This window comes from Aptenodytes patagonicus, chromosome W (assembly GCF_965638725.1).
Source record: "Aptenodytes patagonicus chromosome W, bAptPat1.pri.cur, whole genome shotgun sequence".
Lineage (NCBI taxonomy): Eukaryota > Metazoa > Chordata > Aves > Sphenisciformes > Spheniscidae > Aptenodytes > Aptenodytes patagonicus.
In genome coordinates, this window is record NC_134981.1 from 29,716,274 (window position 1) to 29,739,198 (window position 22,925).

The 22,925-nt window shown below is 45.6% G+C and overlaps 1 protein-coding gene across 2 annotated transcripts in view; it reads right to left on the reverse strand.

Annotated features, from left to right (window-relative positions):
* LOC143172018 (synaptic vesicle glycoprotein 2C-like) overlaps positions 1 to 22,925 on the reverse strand; it is a 161,832-nt gene that overhangs the window by 130,427 nt on the left and 8,480 nt on the right. For both annotated transcript variants that reach the window (XM_076361232.1, XM_076361231.1), the window contains exon 2: positions 454 to 1,156. In XM_076361232.1, the coding sequence (XP_076217347.1) occupies positions 454 to 1,033 (580 nt within the window). In that variant the 5' untranslated portion in view covers positions 1,034 to 1,156. The remainder of the gene's footprint in view (positions 1 to 453; positions 1,157 to 22,925) is intronic.

Genomic DNA, 22,925 nt, shown 5'->3' on the forward strand with positions numbered 1-22,925 from the left:
ACTTAAGAACAGTCTGCATGCAAAGACATAGAAACAAAGTTATGTAGAAAAGTACACCCAAATCAGAACCCAGAGAATTAACCTAAAATCAGTCCAGTTCTGAGCTGCATGTAAAACCAAAGGGATAAGATGCAGGCAGGCAAAGAGCTAAAACAATGTCTTTAGGCCTGAGCCTACAACCTGTCTCATGAAGGTACAGTCCTGCCTCATCAGTGCCAGAGCCCAAGAGGTCAGCGTGGATCCACGTATGTGCTGACTGAAAAAGAAAATTATCTAAAAAGAAAATTATAATCTTCATTAAATCTCTAATAGCTGTTAATGCATTTTGTGGCTTGCTTATTTATATTCAACACAAACATATTTTTATATAAGCATTAGTGTTGACAAATTCATATTTAGGCATATTATAAGCAACACTTGTAACAGCATAAAGACAGAGCAGACTTTACTCACCGAGCCATCCTGATCCAGAATTGGGTATACACATATCTGTTTCAGCACTGGGCAACACAAATCCAACTACAAAAACTTCAACCCCATCAGCCATTAGAGCCATTCCCAACACAAAGAAGAGGGCCCACTGGAAACGACCATGGCCGCATTCTTGTATTATCAGTTCGTACTGCTGTGCTAGCTCTTCTTCATCAGCTTTCCTCTCTGTTTCCAGTTCATGACGATCCTTATATTCATCATGCATAGGCTGCCTGAGGGCCACCATGCCATCCTTGCCCTGCCCCATGTTGGGGATTCCCTGATACTCCCCTTCATAAATTTCATCATCTTCGTCATGTCCTTCAGTTGCTTCACTTGATTCTTCATCATCATTAGCTTCTACACCATAATTTCCTCCTTGGACATAGTAATCGTCGTCATCTTCCTCATCCTGGAATCGGTTGTAGGACCTCTGTGTGTATCCATCCTGAGCTTTGTCAACAGCTTTATTCACTTTTTTCACCACTTGCTTCTTCACCTCTTTGGCAATATCTTTTGCCCCTTTCACTAATGAAGTTCTATCTTTGTATGTTTCCTCCATTTTGTATCAAAGAAAGATTGCCGTTCTGCTGCAGAGGACCTGCCGAATACCGTTTTCAATATCTATTGCGTGTTGGACATCAATAGAAAAAGCCCAAGAACATGTGAAGCTGTAATATGCGACCTGCAAAATATGAGAGAAAAAAGTTTATACTTTGCTCCTTCTTATTTGCTTCTTCACACTGATACAATACCATACCAATCTTCATTTAAGCACTGGACACCATAATTCCGGGCTTCAAATATACAAACATGGATTTTCTTCAGAGATGCAAATATCCCAGGTTACAAGGAAAATACTCTAAAGAGAAATCTAATATCTCTACATGTTTTCAGAATGAAATTTATTACACTCTAGTCTTTCAATGAATACTTTTATTCTGAAAGAAAACAAGCAATTCCATGCACCATACATCATATTGACTGTCTCCAGTGTCTTTCCCCATTTGAACTCCCTGCTATGTAATAAAAGGCTACAAATATTAGCTTTTATCTCAGTGAGTTGCCCTTAAATCTCTGTCCTCTGTCCAGCCTCCCACATACATAAATATTGTAGGGAGTTAATATTCTTGAGATCTGTACCAGTCTTTCAAAGCTAACTCAACTTGGCCAATGAATTCACAGTGCATTCACAATGAGTCTTAGCAATGTGTACTCCCACCCTAAAAAAAAAAAAAATAAGCGCAGGGAGGTGGGTGGATTGAAGTGGTGACACTTTCACACTCTGGAGATTTCAAATACCTAAATCATGGACAGACACATCCCTCTCTCCCCTGTCCATAGTGACAGTAGAGGCAGCCTGGAGTAATTGTATATCCTCAGCTAATACACCCTAGAGCGTTAGTCCAGCGTGAGCTCACACCAATCTAACTGCGTGAAAGCATCAAGACATTTCATCCCAGTCCCCCTTCCTGCTCCCCTGCTGTACCTTTTCATCTCTTCCTTTATGTAACCCCAGGATGACAAATGCTGACACAATGAGTCAAGACAATCTTGCTTATTTGACTGAACACTATTTCCTTTTTTTCTGGGCAGTTTTCAGGCATATCAGCAAGGCAACTTGGCTCATCACACATCTGCACAATCACTACGGGTATGTCGTGGTTTAACCTCAGTCGGCAACTGAGCAACACACAGCCGCTCGCTCACTCCCCCCACACACGGTGGGATGGGGGAGAGAATTGGAAGAGCACGACTGAGAAAAACTCGTGGGTTGAGATAAAAACAGTTTAATAATTGAAATAAAATAATAATAATAATGTAATAATAATGATAATACACAAAGCAAGTGATGCACAGTGCAATTGCTCACCACCCACCGACCGATGCCCAGCCAGTCCCCGAGCAGCGGCCCCCCCGGCCAGCTTTCCCCAGTTTATGTACTGAGCATGACGTCACATGGTATGGAATGTCCCTTTGGCCAGTTTGGCTGTGCCCCCCTCCCAGCTTCTTGTGCACCTCCAGCCTTCTCAGTCCGTAGAGCATGGGAAGCTGAAAAGTCCTTGAGTAGCGTAAGCATTACCTAGCAACAAATAAAACATCGGGTGCGTTATCAACTTTGTTCTCATCCTAAATCCAAAACACAGCACTGTACCAGCTACTAGGAAGGAAATTAACTCTATCCCTGCCGAAACCAGGACAATATCCACCCCTTATTCTATACCATCTACGTCATGCTCAAGTCCCATATTTTCCAGTACATTTTCATTAATCACCACCCCTTTTCCTGGGTTTCTTTTAATATATATATACACACACACACACAGATATCATTCCCTTAGTCTGTGGGCCATCCCTCTAAAATGTTCGGTGAGATCATTTAGTCCATGACTTTGGGCTCCATCTGTCATAATAATCTTCCAGGGCAGGAAAAATGGAGATGGTATGTGGTGTTGGATTGTTTCATGTTGAAGTCAGTTCTGGTACCATCATCACTGTCCTTTGCCTGGTTTCACTGAAGTTATTCTTCATTAGTCTGGGTGATTCTTATTGTGATAACATTAGTATGGCATAAAATATTACGTAGAAATTAACATCACATAATTCAGATCATTGGCTATTCTCACCCAAAATCAAATCCCCTTGAGGTACACATCGGACTTCCCCATCCTTCCGCATTATCCACCAAGGGCACCCAGGTCCTTGAGCAAAAGCAATCCCACGGATGGGTTTGCCTTTGCCCGAGGCAGGAATAACCCAAACTGTTTTCCCCAACATATTTTTTATGTGCACTACAGGAACTTTATTCCCATCTACAGTACGTAAAAGTTTTGACTGGGCAGGGCCTGCTCGATTGGCAGATCCCCGAGTGTTGACTAACCAGGTGGCCTTTGCTAAATGTGTGTCCCAATGTTTGAATGTCCCGCCACCCATTGCTCCCAGCGTAGTCTTTAACAGTCCATTGTATCGTTCCATTTTCCCAGAGGCTGGTGCATGATAGGGGATGTGATACACCCACTCAATGCCGTGCTCTTTGGCCCAGGTGTCTATGAGGTTGTTTCGGAAATGAGTCCCGTTGTCTGACTCAATTCTTTCTGGGGTGCCATGTCGCCATAGGACTTGCTTCTCAAGGCCCAGGATAGTGTTCCGGGCAGTGGCATGGGGCACGGGATATGTTTCCAGCCATCCGGTGGTTGCCTCCACCATTGTAAGCACGTGGCGCTTGCCTTGGCGGGTTTGTGGGAGTGTGATATAATCGATCTGCCAGGCCTCCCCATATTGATATTTCTGCCATCGTCCTCCATACCAGAGGGGCTTTAACCGCTTGGCTTGCTTGATTGCAGCGCATGTTTCACATTCATGGATAACCTGCGCAATAGTGTCCATGGTCAAGTCCACCCCTCGATCACGAGCCCATCTGTATGTTCATCTCTTCCCTGATGGCCTGAGGTGTCATGGGCCCACCGAGCTAGAAATAATTCACCCTTATGTTGCCAGTCCAGATCCACCTGAGCCACTTCAATCTTAGCAGCCTGATCCACCTGCTGGTTATTTTGATGTTCTTCAGTGGCCCGACTCTTGGGTACGTGAGCATCTACGTGACGGACTTTTACAACCAGGTTCTCCACCCGGGCAGCAATATCTTACCACAATGCGGCAGCCCAGATGGGTTTGCCTCCGCGCTGCCAGTTGCTCTGCTTCCATTGCTGCAACCACCCCCACAGGGCATTTGCCACCATCCATGAGTCAGTATGGAGATAGAGCACTGGCCACTTCTCTCGGTCAGCAATGTCTAAAGCCAGCTGGATGGCCTTTACTTCTGCAAAATGGCTCGATTCACCTTCTCCTTCAGCAGTTTCTACAACTTGTCGCATAGGACTCCATACAGCAGCTTTCCACCTCCGATGCTTTCCCACAAGATGACAGAACCCATCAGAGAACAGGGCATATTGCTTCTCATTTTCTGGTAGTTCATTATACATTGGGGCCTCCTCAGCACGCGTCACCTCCTCCTCTGGCGATATTCCAAAATCTTTGCCCTCTGGCCAATCCATGATCACTTCCAAGATTCCTGGGCGACTGGGGTTTCCTATTCGAGCCCGTTGTGTGATCAGTGTGACCCACTTACTCCATGTAGCATCAGTTGCATGATGTGTACAGGGGATCCTCCCTCTGAGCATCCAGCCCAGCACCGGCAGTCGGGGTGCCAGGAGGAGCTGTGATTCAGTGCTGATCGCTTCCGAAGCAGCTCGAATCCCTTCATATGCTGCCAATATCTCTTTTTCAGTTGGAGTATAGCGGGCCTCGGATCCTCTGTATCCCCGACTCCAAAACCCTAGGGGTCGACCTCGAGTCTCCCCCGGTGCTTTCTGCCAGAGGCTCCAGGTAGGGCCATTCTCCCCGGCTGCGTTATAGAGCACATTTTTTACATCTTGTCCTGCCCGGACTGGCCCAAGGGCTACTGCATGAACTATCTCCCCTTTAATTTGTTCAAAAGCTTGTCGTTGCTCAGGGCCCCATTTGAAATTGTTCTTCTTCCGGATCACTTGATAGAGAGGGCTTACAATCAGACTGTAATTTGGAATAGGCATTCCCCAGAAGCCCACAACGCCTAAGAAAGGTTGTGTTTCCTTTTTGCTAGTTGGTGGAGACATGGCTGTTATTTTGTTGATCACTTCCATTGGGATCTGACGACGTCCATCTTGCCCTTTTATTCCTAAAAACTGGATCTCCTGTGCAGGTCCCTTGACCTTACTTTGTTTTATGGCAAAACCAGCCTTCAGAAGGATTTGGACTATTTCCTTCCCTTTTTCAAAAACTTCTCCTGCTGTGTTGCCCCACACGATGATGTCATCAATGTATTGCAGGTGTTCTGGAGCCTCACCCTGTTCCAGTGCAGTCTGGATCAGTCCATGGCAAATGGTGGGGCTGTGTTTCCACCCCTGGGGCAGTCGGTTCCAGGTGTACTGGACGCCCCTCCAAGTGAAAGCAAACTGTGGCCTGCACTCTGCTGCCAAAGGGATGGAGAAAAACGCATTAGCAATATCAATTGTGGCATACCACTTGGCTGCCTTTGACTCCAGTTCGTATTGAAGTTCTAGCATGTCTGGCACAGCAGCACTCAGCGGTGGCGTAACTTCATTTAGGCCACGATAGTCTACTGTCAGTCTCCACTCTCCATTAGACTTCCGCACTGGCCATATGGGACTGTTAAAGGGTGAGCGAGCCTTGCTGATCACTCCTTGGCTCTCCAGTCGACGAATCAGCTCATGAATGGGAATCAAGGAGTCTCGGTTGGTGCGATATTGCTGCCGGTGCACTGTGGTGGTAGCGATTGGCACCTGTTGGTCTTCGACCTTCAGCAACCCCACAACAGAGGGGTCCTCCGAGAGACCAGGCAAGGTGGACAGCTGTTTAATTTCCTCCATCTCCAAGGCAGCTATACCAAAAGCCCACCGGTACCCTTTTGGGTCCTTGAAATACCCTCTCCTGAGGTAGTCTATGCCAAGGATGCACGGAGCCTCTGGGCCAGTCACAATGGGGTGCTTCTGCCACCCATTCCCAGTTAGACTCACTTCGGCTTCCAATACAGTTAGCTGTTGGGATCCCCCCGTCACCCCAGAAATACAGATGGGTTCTGCCCCTATATAGCTTGATGGCATTAGGGTACACTGTGCACCGGTGTCTACGAGAGCCTTATACTTCTGTGGGTCTGATGTGCCAGGCCACCGAATCCACACAGTCCAGTAAACCCGGTTGTCCCTTTCCTCCCCCTGGCTGGAGGCAGGGCCCCTCTAATCCTCATCACAGTACTCATTTCTCATTTCTTGTACATATGAATCAGAAGTTTCTTCATTAAGATCAGGAGTAAGATCAGCCCTTCTACTCTGTCTGGGGAACTGCTCACTGGAAACTGGAGCAGCAATTTTCCTGGAAGAACCTCTTTCTGTGATTGCTTTCCCTTGCAATTCATGTACCCGTGCCTCTAGGGCTGAGGTAGGTTTTCCATCCCACTTCCTCATGTCCTCTCCATGGTCACGCAGGTAAAACCATAGGGTGCCCCGTGGTGTGTACCCTTTATATCCTCTCTCTTGAGCAAAAGAACGCTGACTCCTAATAGCCGAGATACTGGTCCGTACAGGTGAGGAGTAGGACCTATCCTCTCTGAGTTGCTGGATCTCCCGGGACAGTTTCTCCACAGCCGAGACGAGGGAGGAAGAGAGACTTTCCTCATATTGCCGGAGTTGACCAGCCAATTCATCCACTGTTTGTTCCTCTCCATCTTTCCAGGTCATCACTGCCAATGAATTGGCGTATGACGATGGTGAGCTCCTTATAAACTTCCGCCACATGGGTCGCGTGCACTTGACTTCGTCTGGATCTTTGGATAGTTGTTCATTGTTCAGGTCACCATAAATCACCTCCAGCACAGGTAATTCTCTCAGAAACTGGATACCCTTCTCCATGGTGATCCACTTGCTTGGGCGACATATGACATCTTCCTTGAAGGGATACCTTTCCTTCACGCTTGACAAGAGTCGTCTCCAAAGGCTGAGGACTCGTGTCCCTTTTCTAATTGCTTTATCAATGCCCCCTTCCCTAGAAAGGGATCCCAGCTGCTGGGCTTCCCTACCCTCTAATTCCAGGCTACTGGCCCCATTATCCCAGCATCGGAGCAGCCAGGTGACAATATGCTCACCTGGACGACGGCTGAAATCTTTTCGTATATCTCGCAGCTCACTCAGGGATAGAGATCGGGTGGTCACTGCCTCGTTTATGAGTTCTTCCTCTTCTTCCTCCCCAAGCAGCGGCCGGCTCTTCTCCTCCCGTTCTCGTGATGGCCCTTCTCCAGGGTCGTCTGCCTCGTACACTTCTTCCTCCAGCTCCGTTTTCGAAGAAGTTTCTTCCTCCCTTACTAAACGAGCCGACTTCTGCTTCCAAGATTTCTTCTTGTGTACAGGGGCAACTGATACCAGCACAGGCTGGTTCTTTGGTTCAGCCACAGGGCGTGTCGCCGGGGTCTGAGTGGTCGCAGTTCCTGTCGCCGGGGTTGGAGTGGCCGCAGAGCCTGTCGCCAGGGTCAAATTAGCCGAAGGGCCTGTTGCTAGAGTCTGAGTAGCCGCAGAGCATGTCACCGGGGTCAGAGTGGCCGCAGTGCATGTTGCCAGGGTCGGAGTGGCCGCACGGCGTGTCACTGGGGTTGGAGTGGCCGCAGGGCATGTCGCCCGGGTTGGAGTCGCCGCAGTGCGTGTCGTTTTACTGTCAGAGCCAGAGACCTTCTCTTCCCTTTGAGGGCACTGAATGGTGTTGAACAGGGCTCGGTAGGCATGGGCCAGGCCCCAGCACGTTGCAATGATCTGCATCTCTCTGGAGCTGCCAGGGTGACAGCATACTTTGTCCAAATATTCTACTAACTCTTCAGGATTCTGCACTTGCTCAGGGGTGAAGTTCCAAAACACTGGGGGTGCCCATTGGCCTAGGTGCTTGCCCAACCTATCCCACACACCCTGCCACTCATAACTATTCAGCCTTGGGGCAGATCTCTGGATGATATTCTTAAATTGCTTACCAACTTTAGACAAAACCGAAACAATATTCCCAAGAAGTACCAATAGAAGTATCTTAACTACCCAAGGATGTTCAAAATACTGACAAGTTACTGTAACGAAGGAGGAAACATCATAGAAGAAGGTAGTGACACTGCCATTCTGTATTTCCTCCGTAAAAAACCTCTCAGAAAAGTTACTGCAATTGCTAGTTGTCTCCACGAAATGGTATCCGTGGTACAGTAACGGCTTCATTGCGAAACTTACATACCACACTAAGGTCAAGGTCAATGTTCTAAAAACAAACCTCACAAGCGAGACATCACTAATCACTGCAGACCACAGCAAACTGCAAAACCCAACACCAATCTTTAACATGTACAGCAAAAAAAGGAGCACGATGCAGATTAGACAAATCAATATTGAGAACAGAGAAACCAACACTGTGACCCACAACTATTAACGGATATAAATTCCTTAATACACTCTGGTTAATCTGTTATTATCTCAAACCCTTCGTGCCCCACGTTGGGTGCCAAAAAGGACCGTCGTGGTTTAACCTCAGTCAGCAACTGAGCACCACGCAGCCGCTTGCTCACTCCCCCCACCCCCCCCGGTGGGATGGGGGAGAGAATTGGAAGAGCACAAGTGAGAAAAACTCATGGGTTGAGATTAAAAGCAGTTTAATAATTGAAATAAAATAATAATAATAATGTAATAATAATAATAATGCACAAAGCAAGTGATGCACAGTACAATTGCTCACCACCCGCCGACCGATGCCCAGCCAGTCCCCGAGCAGCGGCCCCCCCGGCCAGCTTTCCCCAGTTTATGTACTGAGCATGACGTCACATGGTATGGAATGTCCCTTTGGCCAGTTTGGCTGTGCCCCCTCCCAGCTTCTTGTGCACCTGCAGCCTTCTCAGTCAGTAGAGCATGGGAAGCTGAAAAGTCCTTGGCTAGTGTAAGCATTACCTAGCAACAACTAAAACATCGGTACGTTATCAACTTTGTTCTCATCCTAAATCCAAAACACAGCACTGTACCAGCTACTAGGAAGGAAATTAACTCTATCCCTTCCGAAACCAGGACAGGGTAGTAGAAAGAAACGGCAGCAGAGTACAAGCAGTAGGAGGAAAGAAATGCAGGCTCCTTGTTTGGCAACAGTCCATAGTTAGAACAGCTGAAATCAATTACAAAACTGCAACATTACTTGTGTCTAAAGTTAAGGGTGGGGGGTGAATCTGGTCACTGCAACAGGATTGCAGAAGTCTCACCTCTGGGAAAAAGCAGGCTAAAATTTCTGTAACAGTGCTTCCAAGAAAACACCACTTGCTTCCAGCTTGGGGAAAAGGTTATTTTTAACCACAACCAGTTTAATGATCTTTTTTCCAGCATAACCTCAGAAAAAGATGCAGTAGCACAACTAAGGAGGCAGTGAGATGTAATGCAGGAGTAAGAATAAATGGCTTGAAATGTCTGAAGCAAATCCTATTCCCCTTGCTGAAGTATTGTGAACTGTCCCCTGAGCTCCATGGGAGATGACCAGGGTAGTGCTTTGTGAAGCTGCCCTTTACTCATTCAGTTGTAAATACTGTCCCCAGAAGCATATTCCAGACATCAGTTTTAAGACTGATACTGTTTTGAGGGATAGAAAGAATTACAGACTGCATCAGATAAACTAAGGACATGGCATACTTCTGATAAAAGAAAACCAACCCTAAAAAAAAAAATTAAAAAAAAAAAAAATCACAGAAACATGCAGGTAATATGACTTAATAAGCTAAAAGATATTTCCCTAGCTCTTTTTTTATAATGACTATAGAAATTCACCTATAGTGATTAATGTTTTTATTTTTAGTCCCTTCCTCTAGATTAATTTCATACACTCTGAATGTTTCTCAAAGAAATCAGATGTGATGGCACAATTCAACTATTCAATGCAAACTGAAGCATTTACTGGAAGAGAAATGCAGCCTTAAAAAAGCCAGGATGTATATTTATGACTGAAAACTGTAGCCTGATTTTAGGTACATGATGATCCTTCTAAGTAGGTCATCTTGGTGAATCTTTTATGCTAAGGCAGTTTCTCTAATTACAGCTTTTCAGTTTTCAAGGTGCTCCTTAGAAGTTATTGTTTGTGTACTGAATTAGGCATCTGATCTTTACTGTTACCTGTGTGTGGACTACAGTATCTACTAGCTGTTATTGAACATACAATGCATAAAAAAATTCACTGGGTCTGCTGTAGCCTTCTACAAATACTTTCAAGAACTTCATGAACTCCTAACAGGTACTCTTCTGAGGCTTAATGATTACAAAGTGTTACTAGATTTTGACCATTTTAGATTATTTTAGGGTGTGCATGTACCCTATTTAACCTAAAGTCTGAATTGCTCTGATTCTTAGATTACTGCTTTTTTCAGTGATTACAGCCTTCTTTTAAGGATTTTTAGTTGTATTGATATTGTCAAATTCAATTTTATTGTAGGGTATGTCTATGGAGGGAAGACAGCAGTTTAGGAATACTGAATGAAAGTAAAGTCTAAATGCCAACACTGGCAAAATAGTGCTTTGCACTCCTACAGTATACTTATCTCATGAATTCAGCAGACTCTAAAAAGCAACTGAGCTTACAGTGTAGTGTAACTGTAGTTTATGATAGACCGAGTATTTCGATAAGGAATTACACCTGTTCAAACTCATTAACAGTATAACTCTGCCAGCAAAAAAACTTCACATAAACCAAGTCAAATTTCTATCTGGGCAGACAGAAAGATGTACTGAGTATGAAACCAGAAATTTCTCTTTATCTTGCCTAAGTTTCCAAGCAGCATACCTAGTTTGAACACTATTCTTTTAAAGAGCTTTGCTTTCTCAATGAACTGAAATCTCTGCCTTAAGGGTGATAAGTACAAAGAGGAATTATTTACAACCCATGCATGATAGCTCCCCACCCTTTTAATTATGTTGGACTGATTAACTACAAGTAAGCAACTGGAAAGTCTGAAAGAGTGAGGATTAATGACTACCTGAGTAGCATAAAGCAGTTAAAGCACAGTCTAGCCATATACTCTTGTTTGTGGCAACTGTCTTACCCAACAAGCCTGCTTACTTTCACTAAACTAAACACCGCATTCCTATTCAATTCCTTTAATAAAAAAAACCCAAACAAATATAATATTTTCCCAGGAAAATAGTGATTTCACCTAACATAAAAACACTATTTCAAGTAATACCTACAAATAATTTTTTCAGAACACTCAAAGATGCATGCACAAAAAAAAAAAGAAATTATTTGGTTGCTCTAATGTATATTCTTTTCCATTCTATTTACAGATTTCTGTATAGTTACCACTTGGTACACATTGTGCTACATCTAAAATAAAGGTTGGACATTACAAACTAAATCAATGAGGTCCCATGAAGATGTAAATCTATGAGATGTCAGAAATCCCATTCCCACAAAGGCTTACATCTTTGCTTACCATAAGCCATGAGAAGACTCACTGAAGACCATGGGTTACTAACAACACGATATTAACTATATGCATATCTTTAGATAATTTTTTCAGAATAGAATTGGAAGTCACACTCAAATGGAGCTATGGCATTTAAGATATGCTTAGGGACCTAGTACAGCATCTTTCCTGCTTTTCTTTTGCATTTGTATTAAAATTTTACTAAAGTTCTCCAACAATTTTTACATGGGACAGTTCAAATAGCACAAAGGATACAATCCTACAAGTCACCACAGACCTGAGCCATATGCAGAGGTACAACCCATCCTTGAATTTACTGGGATACCTATGGACTTCCTCCCCATCTCTCCATGCACAAAACCATCCTAGAAGAGCTGTTCTTTTATTGTCCCAGGATAGTACTTGCTTCAGTATGCCCTGATAAAGAATAGATACCTTGATTTTAACACGTAAATAAGAGCTGGCACCAAAGTTGATGAGGGTGGGATTCTTTTCAGCCAATATTAGTTGATTAAAAGATAGGCATCTATAGTCTAAGCAAATTTTCTCAGCCTCTTATAGTCAGAGAGAGACACACACCCAGGCTGCAACTCTTCTATCTCAGGCTGCAGTTGCCAAAGCAGTGTAAATCACTGTAAGGCTGCAGTGCCACCAACAGTGGTGGTCCCCAACCCTCTTCCAGTTGTGACGGCATTCTCACCACTTGTCCTGTACCAGCACTTTTCACTATTCATCCTCAGAGCATCTACAAACTACATACACAAGATGAGCCTGGGAATTCATTAGTCTAGTGCATATCAAAGATCATGAGCTCAGCAGAGACGGCAGTTTCATGGTACACTGCAATCTCTCCCTTCCCATTTTATTCCTTTCGTTCCTCATTAAACCAGCAGAGAGAACTGTTTCTCTCTCTGCACTATATGCTCTATCTGCCCAGCTTCTCCTAAACTATTTAACTAATTCACCTAATTAGAATAAAACCAGAGGAATTGCTTTTAACTTGTTTTTGCTTGAAATTTGACAGCCTTTATCAGCCAAAAAAGGGACATTTTTGCCTGAAAGCTTGTCCATTTTTTCTGTGTACATCAACCATTAACAAAAACCACTATTTTTAACTGCCTCTCTGGGCCTTAAAATATCACAAAAAATCAAATTACTAATTCTTTTCTCACAGTGCTTTTGATCACAGGCCTAATTCTTCCTCACTTACAGATGGATATATAAGCACAGAAACAGGATCTGCAAAAGCTCTGCTTAAAGCAGTACAAATCCCAAAAGCTAATATTACTGGCGCAATGAACTCAGACTGAATGCATGTGAGACCAAAAATGAAAAAGTCTACCCAATGCAAATCACGAAATCTTAACTCAAACTGAATCATCTGTGATAAAAATTCAATAATATTGCAAAAATGAATTATCCTTTAACCAAGGGAGCTGGAGTAGAAAATGATAGGTACATGCTCCACTGCAAAGTTAGGAGGAGGGCCATTCTTCACTTTATACTTGCACTATATTACTCCTCCCTGTATTATTTCTATGCTCTAAATACCTTTCAAAGAATATCCTGAAGAAGGATGCCACAATGCTGATAAGTTTTATGAGCAACATCATCCTTTTAAATAGTGATATAAATATGTCTAATTCAGCTAGTCATCATTAAATACACTCAGGCTTTTATACCCCTCTGATCCACAGTTTCACCTAAGGTCAGAATCTGGATTTAGGATTCATCTATGGTCCACCCTCTCTTATTAAGCTCTTTTCACGCTTTCTTTTGACCTACAAAATAGCTTCATTATTGACAGCAAAGGAAGATTCTATCTACTCTTTGGTTGTAATACTTACCAACCTGTCTAATTCCTCAGAAGTAGATTCCACTCAATACCCCCCCAACAGTAGGACTAGACAATGTAACAAAACTGAAATAGTCATATCTATTAATTAAATTACAGCAGCAAAACTGTAAAGACTCTATAGCGGAGTGATCCTTTCCTTTGAATTTTTTTTAATCAAAAGCTTACTTTTCTAGGAAAAGGTGACTGAACAAAAAATAGGAGATACTTTGAAATTTCTTGGTATCTTTTACACAGTAAACTAATAACACAGAGAATAACACATACAAAGAAAACAACTTTAATAGTAAGTTTTTAAAAATCCAATGCTAATTACCTGCTTCCTTGATTTGCCTTATTGTACTTAAATACAGGAGTTTTAATTGCTATTGTTGGTTTTGCAATCAGTCTGATCACAATCTGGCTACTTGAAGATACTACTTGTTGTTTTCACATGGTAAACACTGAAAATGTGGTTCTCATTAAATGAGTGACTGCAAGGCAAGGCAGGACCTTTGGAATGCTCTTCCAACACTGTGGTTTTAATTTGCACTTTGAGCACTCTTCCATGCTTCCTGTAGACCTCTTAAACAAGCATTTCCAGGATCTGTGTTGAGTGGTGGTTACTAAAATGCATCAATGTGTTCAATAAGTGTTGACAAGAATCAAGCAAGGAGAAATTTAAGCCAGACTGGATGACATAAACCAAGTGTCGTGGTTTAATCCCAGTCGGCAACTAAGCACCACACAGACGCTCGCTCCCCCTCCCTCCCTCCCCCCCCCGGTGGGATAGGGGAGAGAATCAGAACAGCAAAAGTAAGAAAACTCGTGGGTTGAGATAAAGACAGTTTAATACTTGAAATACTCCTCTGAAAGTAAAGGCCCATCAGCTGTCAAGAACTGCTCAAGGTGGAAAGAAGAAAGGAAAAGAATCCCCCTCACAATGGAGAAGACAGAAAGCCTGGGGATAGATATCTAGAAAAATGTGTTTTAAAAGTGCTGAGACTGAAGATCTAAGAACAATAGCCAAGAAGTCCTACTCTGAAAGAAAAATAATAAAATAATGCATTGTAGAAAGCCTTCAGGGAAGAAAATCTACAAGTGCAACAGGATCAGCCTCAAACACTTGATACCAAATAAAAGAAATACTACGGAGACATACGGTTCTCTTTGTCGAAACAAAGTAGCTAAATGTTCTGTGGATAGATAGACTGGACATTCCGTAGATAAAAGGAAGCCTTGAAGCTCTGTGTACAGGGGTGGAATAGATAAGGAAGTTATGCTGAAATCAGCTAGCTAGTGCAGCTGGGCCAAAAGACAAACAGTGCAGGCAAAAAGACTGAGTTCAATTAGCGGACACAGTGAGGAAGACTATCGACAACCACCAGAGGACCCTGAAAGACCACCAATGAACATAAGAGCACACGCGTTCAAGACTTTTGCATATGTTAATGAGTTCCAAGAAATAACATGAATATGCTAATGAAATCTAATGAATATGCATATTCTGATTGTACATAACTGGTAATTGATAGATTCGGCGCGCACACTAGGTGGAGTGATCCCCTGTGTGCCTGGCGCCGCAATAAAGAATGCCTGCTTTCTAAAACTCCAAATTGAGTCTTAGAGAGTTTTTAATTTGCTGACTTACGGTAACACACTCAAGTAGCCATTTCTGGAATTACTCTGTACAAATCTGTGATGCACAGGTACTATGAAACAGCAACCACACAAATACTAGACTGACAGATGCCACAGAACAAAACTGGAGCTTAGGGAAAACATGGGAAGGTTGAAGAGCATATTGTAGGGCAAGCTGTATTACAAGTCAGAATTAAGCACATTTCCTTTCTTCCTGGAATAAAACAAACAAGCATTCTTTACATTTCAGGAGGAAATACGGGGTCACAGTCTCTGCTCCCACTGGGAAAAACTTTCTTAAAAGAATCAGCTTTCTGTGCTGCTGGCTTTCTGCAGGGGCGCGTCATCCCTGTGCCTGCAGAATTAGAGTCCCAAGACTGTTCTCAGTTCTGAGCTAATATGGTCTGCTAACTGCCTCATTCTCTGCTGCTGGTTTATATTGCCCTTCTTGTGCGGAATAAGCTGTTGCGGCCAATAAACCTCAATAAGACAGTAGTGGTTTCTTGGCATAATGTTACACCCTGCTTTTTAACCCCACTGCCTTCCAGGCATTTTGCTATTCACTCAAAACACATATTCTTTCTTTTTTATCTTTAACACCTGTTACTTTTTATGGTTTGTAAAAGGATATAAAAAGTTGGAAAATGTATTGGGTTTGCAAGGCAAGGTTTTGGTAGTGGGGGGCTACAGGGGTGGCTTCTGTGAGAAGCTGCTAGAAGCTTCCCCTATGTCCGATAGAGCCAATGCCAGCCGGCTCCAAGACGGACCCGCCGCTGGCCAAAGCTGAGCCAATCAGCGATGGTGGTAGCGCCTCTGTGATAACATATTTAAGAAGGGGAAAAAACTGATGTGCAACAGCAGCTGGGAGAGAGGAGTGAGAATATGTGAGAGAAACAGCCCTGCAGACACCAAGGTCAGTGAAGGAGGAGGGGGAGGAGGTGCTTCAGGTGTCGGAGCAGAGATTCCCCTGCAGACCCTGGTGAAGACCATGGTGAGGCAGGCTGTCCCCCTGCAGCCCATGGAGGTTAATGGTGGAGCAGATATCCACCTGCAGCCCGTGGAGGACCCCACGCCAGAGAAGGTGGATGTGCCCCGAACAAGGCTGTGACCATGTGGAGAGCCCATGCTGGAGAAGGCTCCTGGCAGGACCTGTGAACCCGTGGAGAGAGGAGCCCATGCTGGAGCAGGACTTCTGGCAGGATTTGTGACCCCGTGGGGGACCCACGCTGGAGCAGTCCGTTCCTAAAGGACTGCACCCCGTGGAAAGGACACATGGAAAGGACCCACGCTGAAGCAGTTCATGAAGAACTGCAGCCCATGGGAAGGACCCACGCTGGAGCAGGGGAAGAGTGTGAGGAGGAAGGAGCGGCAGAGACGACGTGTGATGAACTGACTGCAACCCCCATTCCCCATCCCCCTGTGCTGCTCAGGGGGAGGAGGTAGAGAAATTGGGACTGATGTTGAGCCTGGGAAGAAGGGAGGGGTGGAGGGAAGGTGTTTTAAGATTTGTATTTATTTCTCATTACCCTACTCTGATTTGATTGGTAATTAAATTTCCCTGAGTCGAGCCTTTTTTGCCCATGACGGTAACTGGTGAGTGATCTCCCTGTCCTTATCTCAACCCACGAGCCTTTCGTCATATTTTTCTCTCCCCCTGTCCAGCTGAGGAAGGGGAGTGATAGAAAGACTTGGTGGGCACCTGGCATCCAGCCAAGGTCAACCCACTACAGAAAACAAAATCCTTTCTTAGAATTTCATAATTCTCATTTCCTAAATATTTTTTTTTTATTTAAAAGCCTATTATTATCACTTTTCTTATTCAAAGGAAACACTAAGGCTCCCATTACCCACCCACATAGGGGGGCCTGGATGACTCTCATCAGATAATGTTTTTGATTCAAGAACAGAAAATGATCTGTATGCTACCAGTGCCAGCAGACAAATGAAGGAAATAGGTGTTACGCTCCAAACAGGCCTCTTGCCTACTCTGTGGCTGGGGGAGTCTGAAGAGAGTATAAGAAGAAACAACTCACTTGTGTGTGTGTAAAGGCATAGCTTCAAAGTAGGCAACATAAACAACAAATTAAGTCCCAGTAAAACAAGCTCTAAAAGTTATTTTCATTTTTAAAGGAAAAAAAAAAAAAAAGAAAATCAATCAGATGTTTTAAATGTTACGTGGTTTAGCCCCAGCCGGCAACTAAGCACCACACAGCCAGTCGCTCACACCACCCCTCATCGGGGGGGCGGGGGGATCAAACTCCTTGACTGCTTAGCAACAACTAAAACATCAGTGTGTTATCAATATTATTCTCATCCTAAATCCAAAACACAGCACTATACCAGCTACTAGGAAGAAAATTAACTCTCTCCCAGCCGAAACCAGGACAGTATCCACCCCTTCTTCTATACCATCTACATCATGCCCAGGTCCCACACTTTCCAATACATTCCCATTAATCACCATCCCTTTTCCTGTCTTGATATGTATACACACAGATATCATTGCCTATAGTCTATGGGCTATTCCTATAAAATGTTCATGGAGTTCATTTAGTCCATGACTTTGGGCTCCATCTGACATAACAGTCCTTCAGGGCTGGAGAGATGGTGTGTGGTGTTGGATTGTTTCATGTTGAAGCCAGTTTTGGTTTCATCACCGCTGCACTTGTTCGGTTCTACCATCGCTGCACTTTGCTTGGTTTCATCAAAGTTGATTCTTCATTATTCTGGGTGATTCTTACTGTGATACCATTGATACGGCATATAGCCACCACAGAAGAGATGAAATACAGTATTACATAGCAATTAACATCATACAATTTAATTCATTGGCTATTCTCACCCAAAATCAAATCCCCTTGAGGTACACATCGGACTTCCCCATCCTTCCGCATTATCCACCAAGTGCACCCAGGTCCTTGAGCAAAAGCAATCCCACGGATGGGTTTGCCTTTGCCCGAGGCAGGAATAACCCAGACTGTTTTCCCCAACATATTTTTATGTGCACTACAGCAACATTATCCCCATCTACAGTACGTAAAAGTTCTGACTGGGCAGGGCCTGCTCGATTGGCAGATCCCCTAGAGTTGACTAACCAGGTGGCCTTTGCTAAATGTGTATCCCAATGTTTGAACGTCCCACCACCCATTGCTCTCAGTGTAGTCTTTAACAGTCCATTGTATCGTTCAATTTTCCCAGAGGCTGGTGCATGATAGGGGATGTGATATACCCACTCAATGCCGTGCTCTTTGGCCCAGGTGTCTATGAGGTTGTTTCGGAAATGAGTCCCGTTGTCTGACTCAATTCTTTCTGGGGTGCCATGTCGCCATAGGACTTGCTTCTCAAGGCCCAGGATAGTGTTCCGGGCAGTGGCATGGGGCACGGGATATGTTTCCAGCCATCCGGTGGTTGCCTCCACCATTGTAAGCACGTGGCGCTTGCCTTGGCGGGTTTGTGGGAGTGTGATATAATCAATCTGCCAGGCCTCCCCATATTTATATTTCAGCCATCGTCCTCCATACCAGAGGGGCTTTAACCGCTTGGCTTGCTTGATCGCAGCGCATGTTTCGCATTCATGGCTAACCTGCGCAGTAGTGTCCATGGTCAAGTCCACCCCTCGATCACGAGCCCATCTATATGTTGCATCTCTTCCTTGGTGACCTGAGGTGTCATGGGCCCACCGAGCTAGAAATAATTCACCCTTATGTTGCCAGTCCAGATCCACCTGAGCCACTTCAGTCTTAGCAGCCTGGTCCACCTGCTGGTTGTTTTGATGTTCTTCAGTGGCCCGACTCTTGGGTACACGAGCATCTACGTGACAGACTTTTACAACCAGGTTCTCCACCCGGGCAGCAATATCTTGCCACAATGCGGCAGCCCAGATGGGTTTGCCTCTGCGCTGCCAGTTGCTCTGCTTCCATTGCTGCAACCACCCCCACAGGGCATTTGCCACCATCCATGAGTCAGTATAGAGATAGAGCACTGGCCACTTCTCTCGGTCAGCAATGTCTAAAGCCAGCTGGATGGCTTTCACCTCTGCAAACTGACTCGATTCACCTTCTCCTTCAGCAGTGTCTGTAACTTGTCGCATAGGACTCCATACAGCAGCTTTCCACTTCCCATGCTTTCCTGCAATACGACAGGATCCATCAGTGAACAGGGCATATGGCTTCTCATTTTCTGGTAGTTCATTATACATTGGGGCCTCCTCAGCACGCGTCACCTCCTCCTCTGGCGATATTCCAAAATCTTTGCCCTCTGGCCAATCCATGATCACTTCCAGGATTCCTGGGCGACTGGGGTTTCCTATTCGAGCCCGTTGTGTGATCAGTGCGACCCACTTCCTCCACGTAGCATCAGTTGCATGATGTGTACAGGGGACCCTCCCTCTGAACATCCAGCCCAGCACCGGCAGTCGGGGTGCCAGGAGGAGCTGTGCTTCAGTGCCGATCACTTCCGAAGCAGCTTGAACCCCTTCATATGCTGCCAATATCTCTTTTTCAGTTGGAGTATAGCGGGCCTCGGATCCTCTGTATCCCCGACTCCAAAACCCTAGGGGTCGACCTCGAGTCTCCCCCGGTGCTTTCTGCCAGAGGCTCCAGGTAGGGCCATTCTCCCCGGCTGCGGTATAGAGCACATTTTTTACCTCTTGCCCTGCCCGGACTGGCCCAAGGGCTACTGCATGAACTATCTCCTCTTAAATTTGTTCAAAAGCTTGTCGTTGCTCAGGGCCCCATTTGAAATCGTTCTTCTTCCGGATGACTTGATAGAGAGGGCTTACGTTCAGACTGTAATTTGGAATATGCATTCTCCAAAAACCCACGACGCCTAAGAAAGCGTGTGTTTCCTTTTTGCTAGTTGGTGGAGACATGGCTGTTATTTTGTTGATCACATCCATTGGGATCTGACGACGACCATCTTGCCATTTTATTCCTAAAAATTGGGTCTCCTGTGCAGGTCCCTTGACCTTACTTTGTTTTATGGCAAAACCAGCCTTCAGCAGGATTTGGACTATTTCCTTCCCTTTTTCAAAAACTTCTCCTGCTGTGTTGCCCCACACGATGATGTCATCAATGTATTGCAGGTGTTCTGGAGCCTCACCCTGTTCCAGTGCAGTCTGGATCAGTCCATGGCAAATGGTGGGGCTGTGTTTCCACCCCTGGGGCAGTCGGTTCCAGGTGTACTGGACGCCCCTCCAAGTGAAAGCAAACTGTGGCCTGCACTCCGCTGCCAAAGGGATTGAGAAAAACGCATTAGCAATATCAATTGTGGCATACCACTTGGCTGCCTTTGACTCCAGTTCCTATTGAAGTTCTAGCATGTCTGGCACGGCAGCACTCAGCGGTGGCGTGACTTCATTTAGGCCACGATAGTCTACTGTCAGTCTCCACTCTCCATTAGACTTCCGCACTGGCCATATGGGACTGTTAAAGGGTGAGAGCGAGTCTTGCTGATCACTCCTTGGCTCTCCAGTCGACGAATCAGCTCATGAATGGGAATCAGGGAGTCTCGGTTGGTGCGATATTGCTGCCGGTGCACTGTGGTGGTAGCGATTGGCACCTGTTGGTCTTCGACCTTCAGCAACCCCACAACAGAGGGGTCCTCCGAGAGACCAGGCAAGGTGGACAGCTGTTTAATTTCCTCCGTCTCCAAGGCAGCTATACCAAAAGCCCACCGGTACCCTTTTGGGTCCTTGAAATACCCTCTCCTGAGGTAGTCTATGCCAAGGATGCACGGAGCCTCTGGGCCAGTCACAATGGGGTGCTTCTGCCACCCATTCCCAGTTAGGCTCACTTCAGCCTCCAATACAGTTAGCTGTTGGGATCCCCCCGTCACCCCAGAAATACAGATGGGTTCTGCCCCTATATAGCTTGATGGCATTAGGGTACACTGTGCACCAGTGTCTACGAGAGCCTTATACTCCTGTGGGTCCGATGTGTCAGGCCACCAAATCCACACAGTCCAGTAAACCCGGTTGTCCCTTTCCTCCCCCTGGCTGGAGGCAGGGCCCCTCTAATCCTCATCACAGTACTCATTTCTCATTTCTTGTACGTACGGGTCAGAAGTTTCTTCATTAAGATCAAGAGTAAGATCAGCCCTTCTACTCTGTCTGGGGAACTGCCCGCTGGAAACTGGAGCAGCAATTTTCCTGGAAGAACCTCTTTCTGTGATTGTTTTCCCTTGCAATTCACGTACCCGTGCCCTAGGGCTGCAGTAGGTTTTCCATCCCACTTCCTCATGTCCTCTCCGTGGTCACGCAGATAAAACCATAGGGTGCCCCGTGGTGTGTACCCTTTATATCCTCTCTCTTGAGCAAAAGAACGCTGACTCCTAATAGCCGAGATACTGGTCCGTACAGGTGAGGAGTAGGACCTATCCTCTCTGAGTTGCTGGAGCAACCGGGACAGTTTCTCCACAGCCGAGACGAGGGAGGAAGAGAGACTTTCCTCATATTGCCAGAGTTGACCAGCCAATTCATCCACTGTTTGTTCCTCTCCATCTTTCCAGGTCATCACTGCCAATGAATTGGCATATGACGATGGTGAGCTCCTTATAAACTTCCGCCACATGGGTCGCGTGCACTTGACTTCGTCTGTATCTTTGGATAGTTGTTCATTGCTCAGGTCACCATAAATCACCTCCAGCACAGCTAATTCTCTCAGAAACTGGATACCCTTCTCCATGGTGATCCACTTGCTTGGGCGACATATGACATCTTCCTTGAAGGGATACCTTTCCTTCACGCTTGACAAGAGTCGTCTCCAAAGGCTGAGGACTCGTGTCCCTTTTCCAATTGCTTTATCAACGCCCCCTTCCCTAGAAAGGGATCCCAGCTGCTGGGCTTCCCTACCCTCTAATTCCAGGCTACTGGCCCCATTATCCCAGCATCGGAGCAGCCAGGTGACAATATGCTCGCCTGGACGACGGCTGAAATCTTTTCGTATATCTCGCAGCTCACTCGGGGATAGAGATCGGGTGGTCACTGCCTCGTTTATGAGTTCTTCCTCTTCTTCCTCCCCAAGCAGCGGCCGGCTCTCCTCCTCCCGTTCTCGTGATGGCCCTTCTCCAGGGTCGTCTGTCTTGTGCACTTCTTCTTCCAGCCCCCTTTTAGAAGAAGCTTCTTCCTCCCTTACTAAACAAGCCGACTACCGCTTCCAAAATTTCTTCTTGTGTACAGGGGCGACTGATACCGGCACAGGCTGCTTCTTTGGTTCAGCCACAGGGCGTGTTGCCGGGGTCTGAGTGGCCGCAGTACCTGTCGCCAGGGTCTGAGTGGCCGCATTACCTGTCGCCGGGGTCTGAGTGGCCGCAGTGCATGTCACCGGGGTCAGAGCGGTCGCAGGGCGTGTCGCCAGGTTGGAGTGGCCGCAGGGCGCGTCACCCGGGTTGGAGTCGCCGCAGGGCGTGTCGTTTTACTGTCAGATCCAGAGACCTTCTCTTCCCTTTGAGCATACTGAATGGTGTTGAACAGGGCTCGGTAGGCATGGGCCAGGCCCCAGCACGTTGCAATGATCTGCATCTCTCTGGAGTTGCCAGGGTGACAGCATACTTTGTCCAAATATTCTACTAACTCTTCAGGATTCTGCACTTGCTCAGGGGTGAAGTTCCAAAACACTGGGGGTGCCCATTGGCCTAGGTACTTGCCCATCTTGTCCCACACACCCTGCCACTCATAACTATTCAGCCTTGGGGCAGATCTCTGGATGATATTCTTAAATTGCTTACCAACTTTAGACAAAACCGAAACAATATTCCCAAGAAGTACCAATAGAAGTATCTTAACTACCCAAGGATGTTCAAAATACTGAAAAGTTACTGTAATGAAGGAGGAAACATCATAGAAGAAGGTAGTGACGCTGCCATTCTGTATTTCCTCCGTGAAAAACCTCTCAGAAAAGTCACTGTAATTGCTAGTTGTCTCCACGAAGTGGTATCCGTGGTACAGTAACG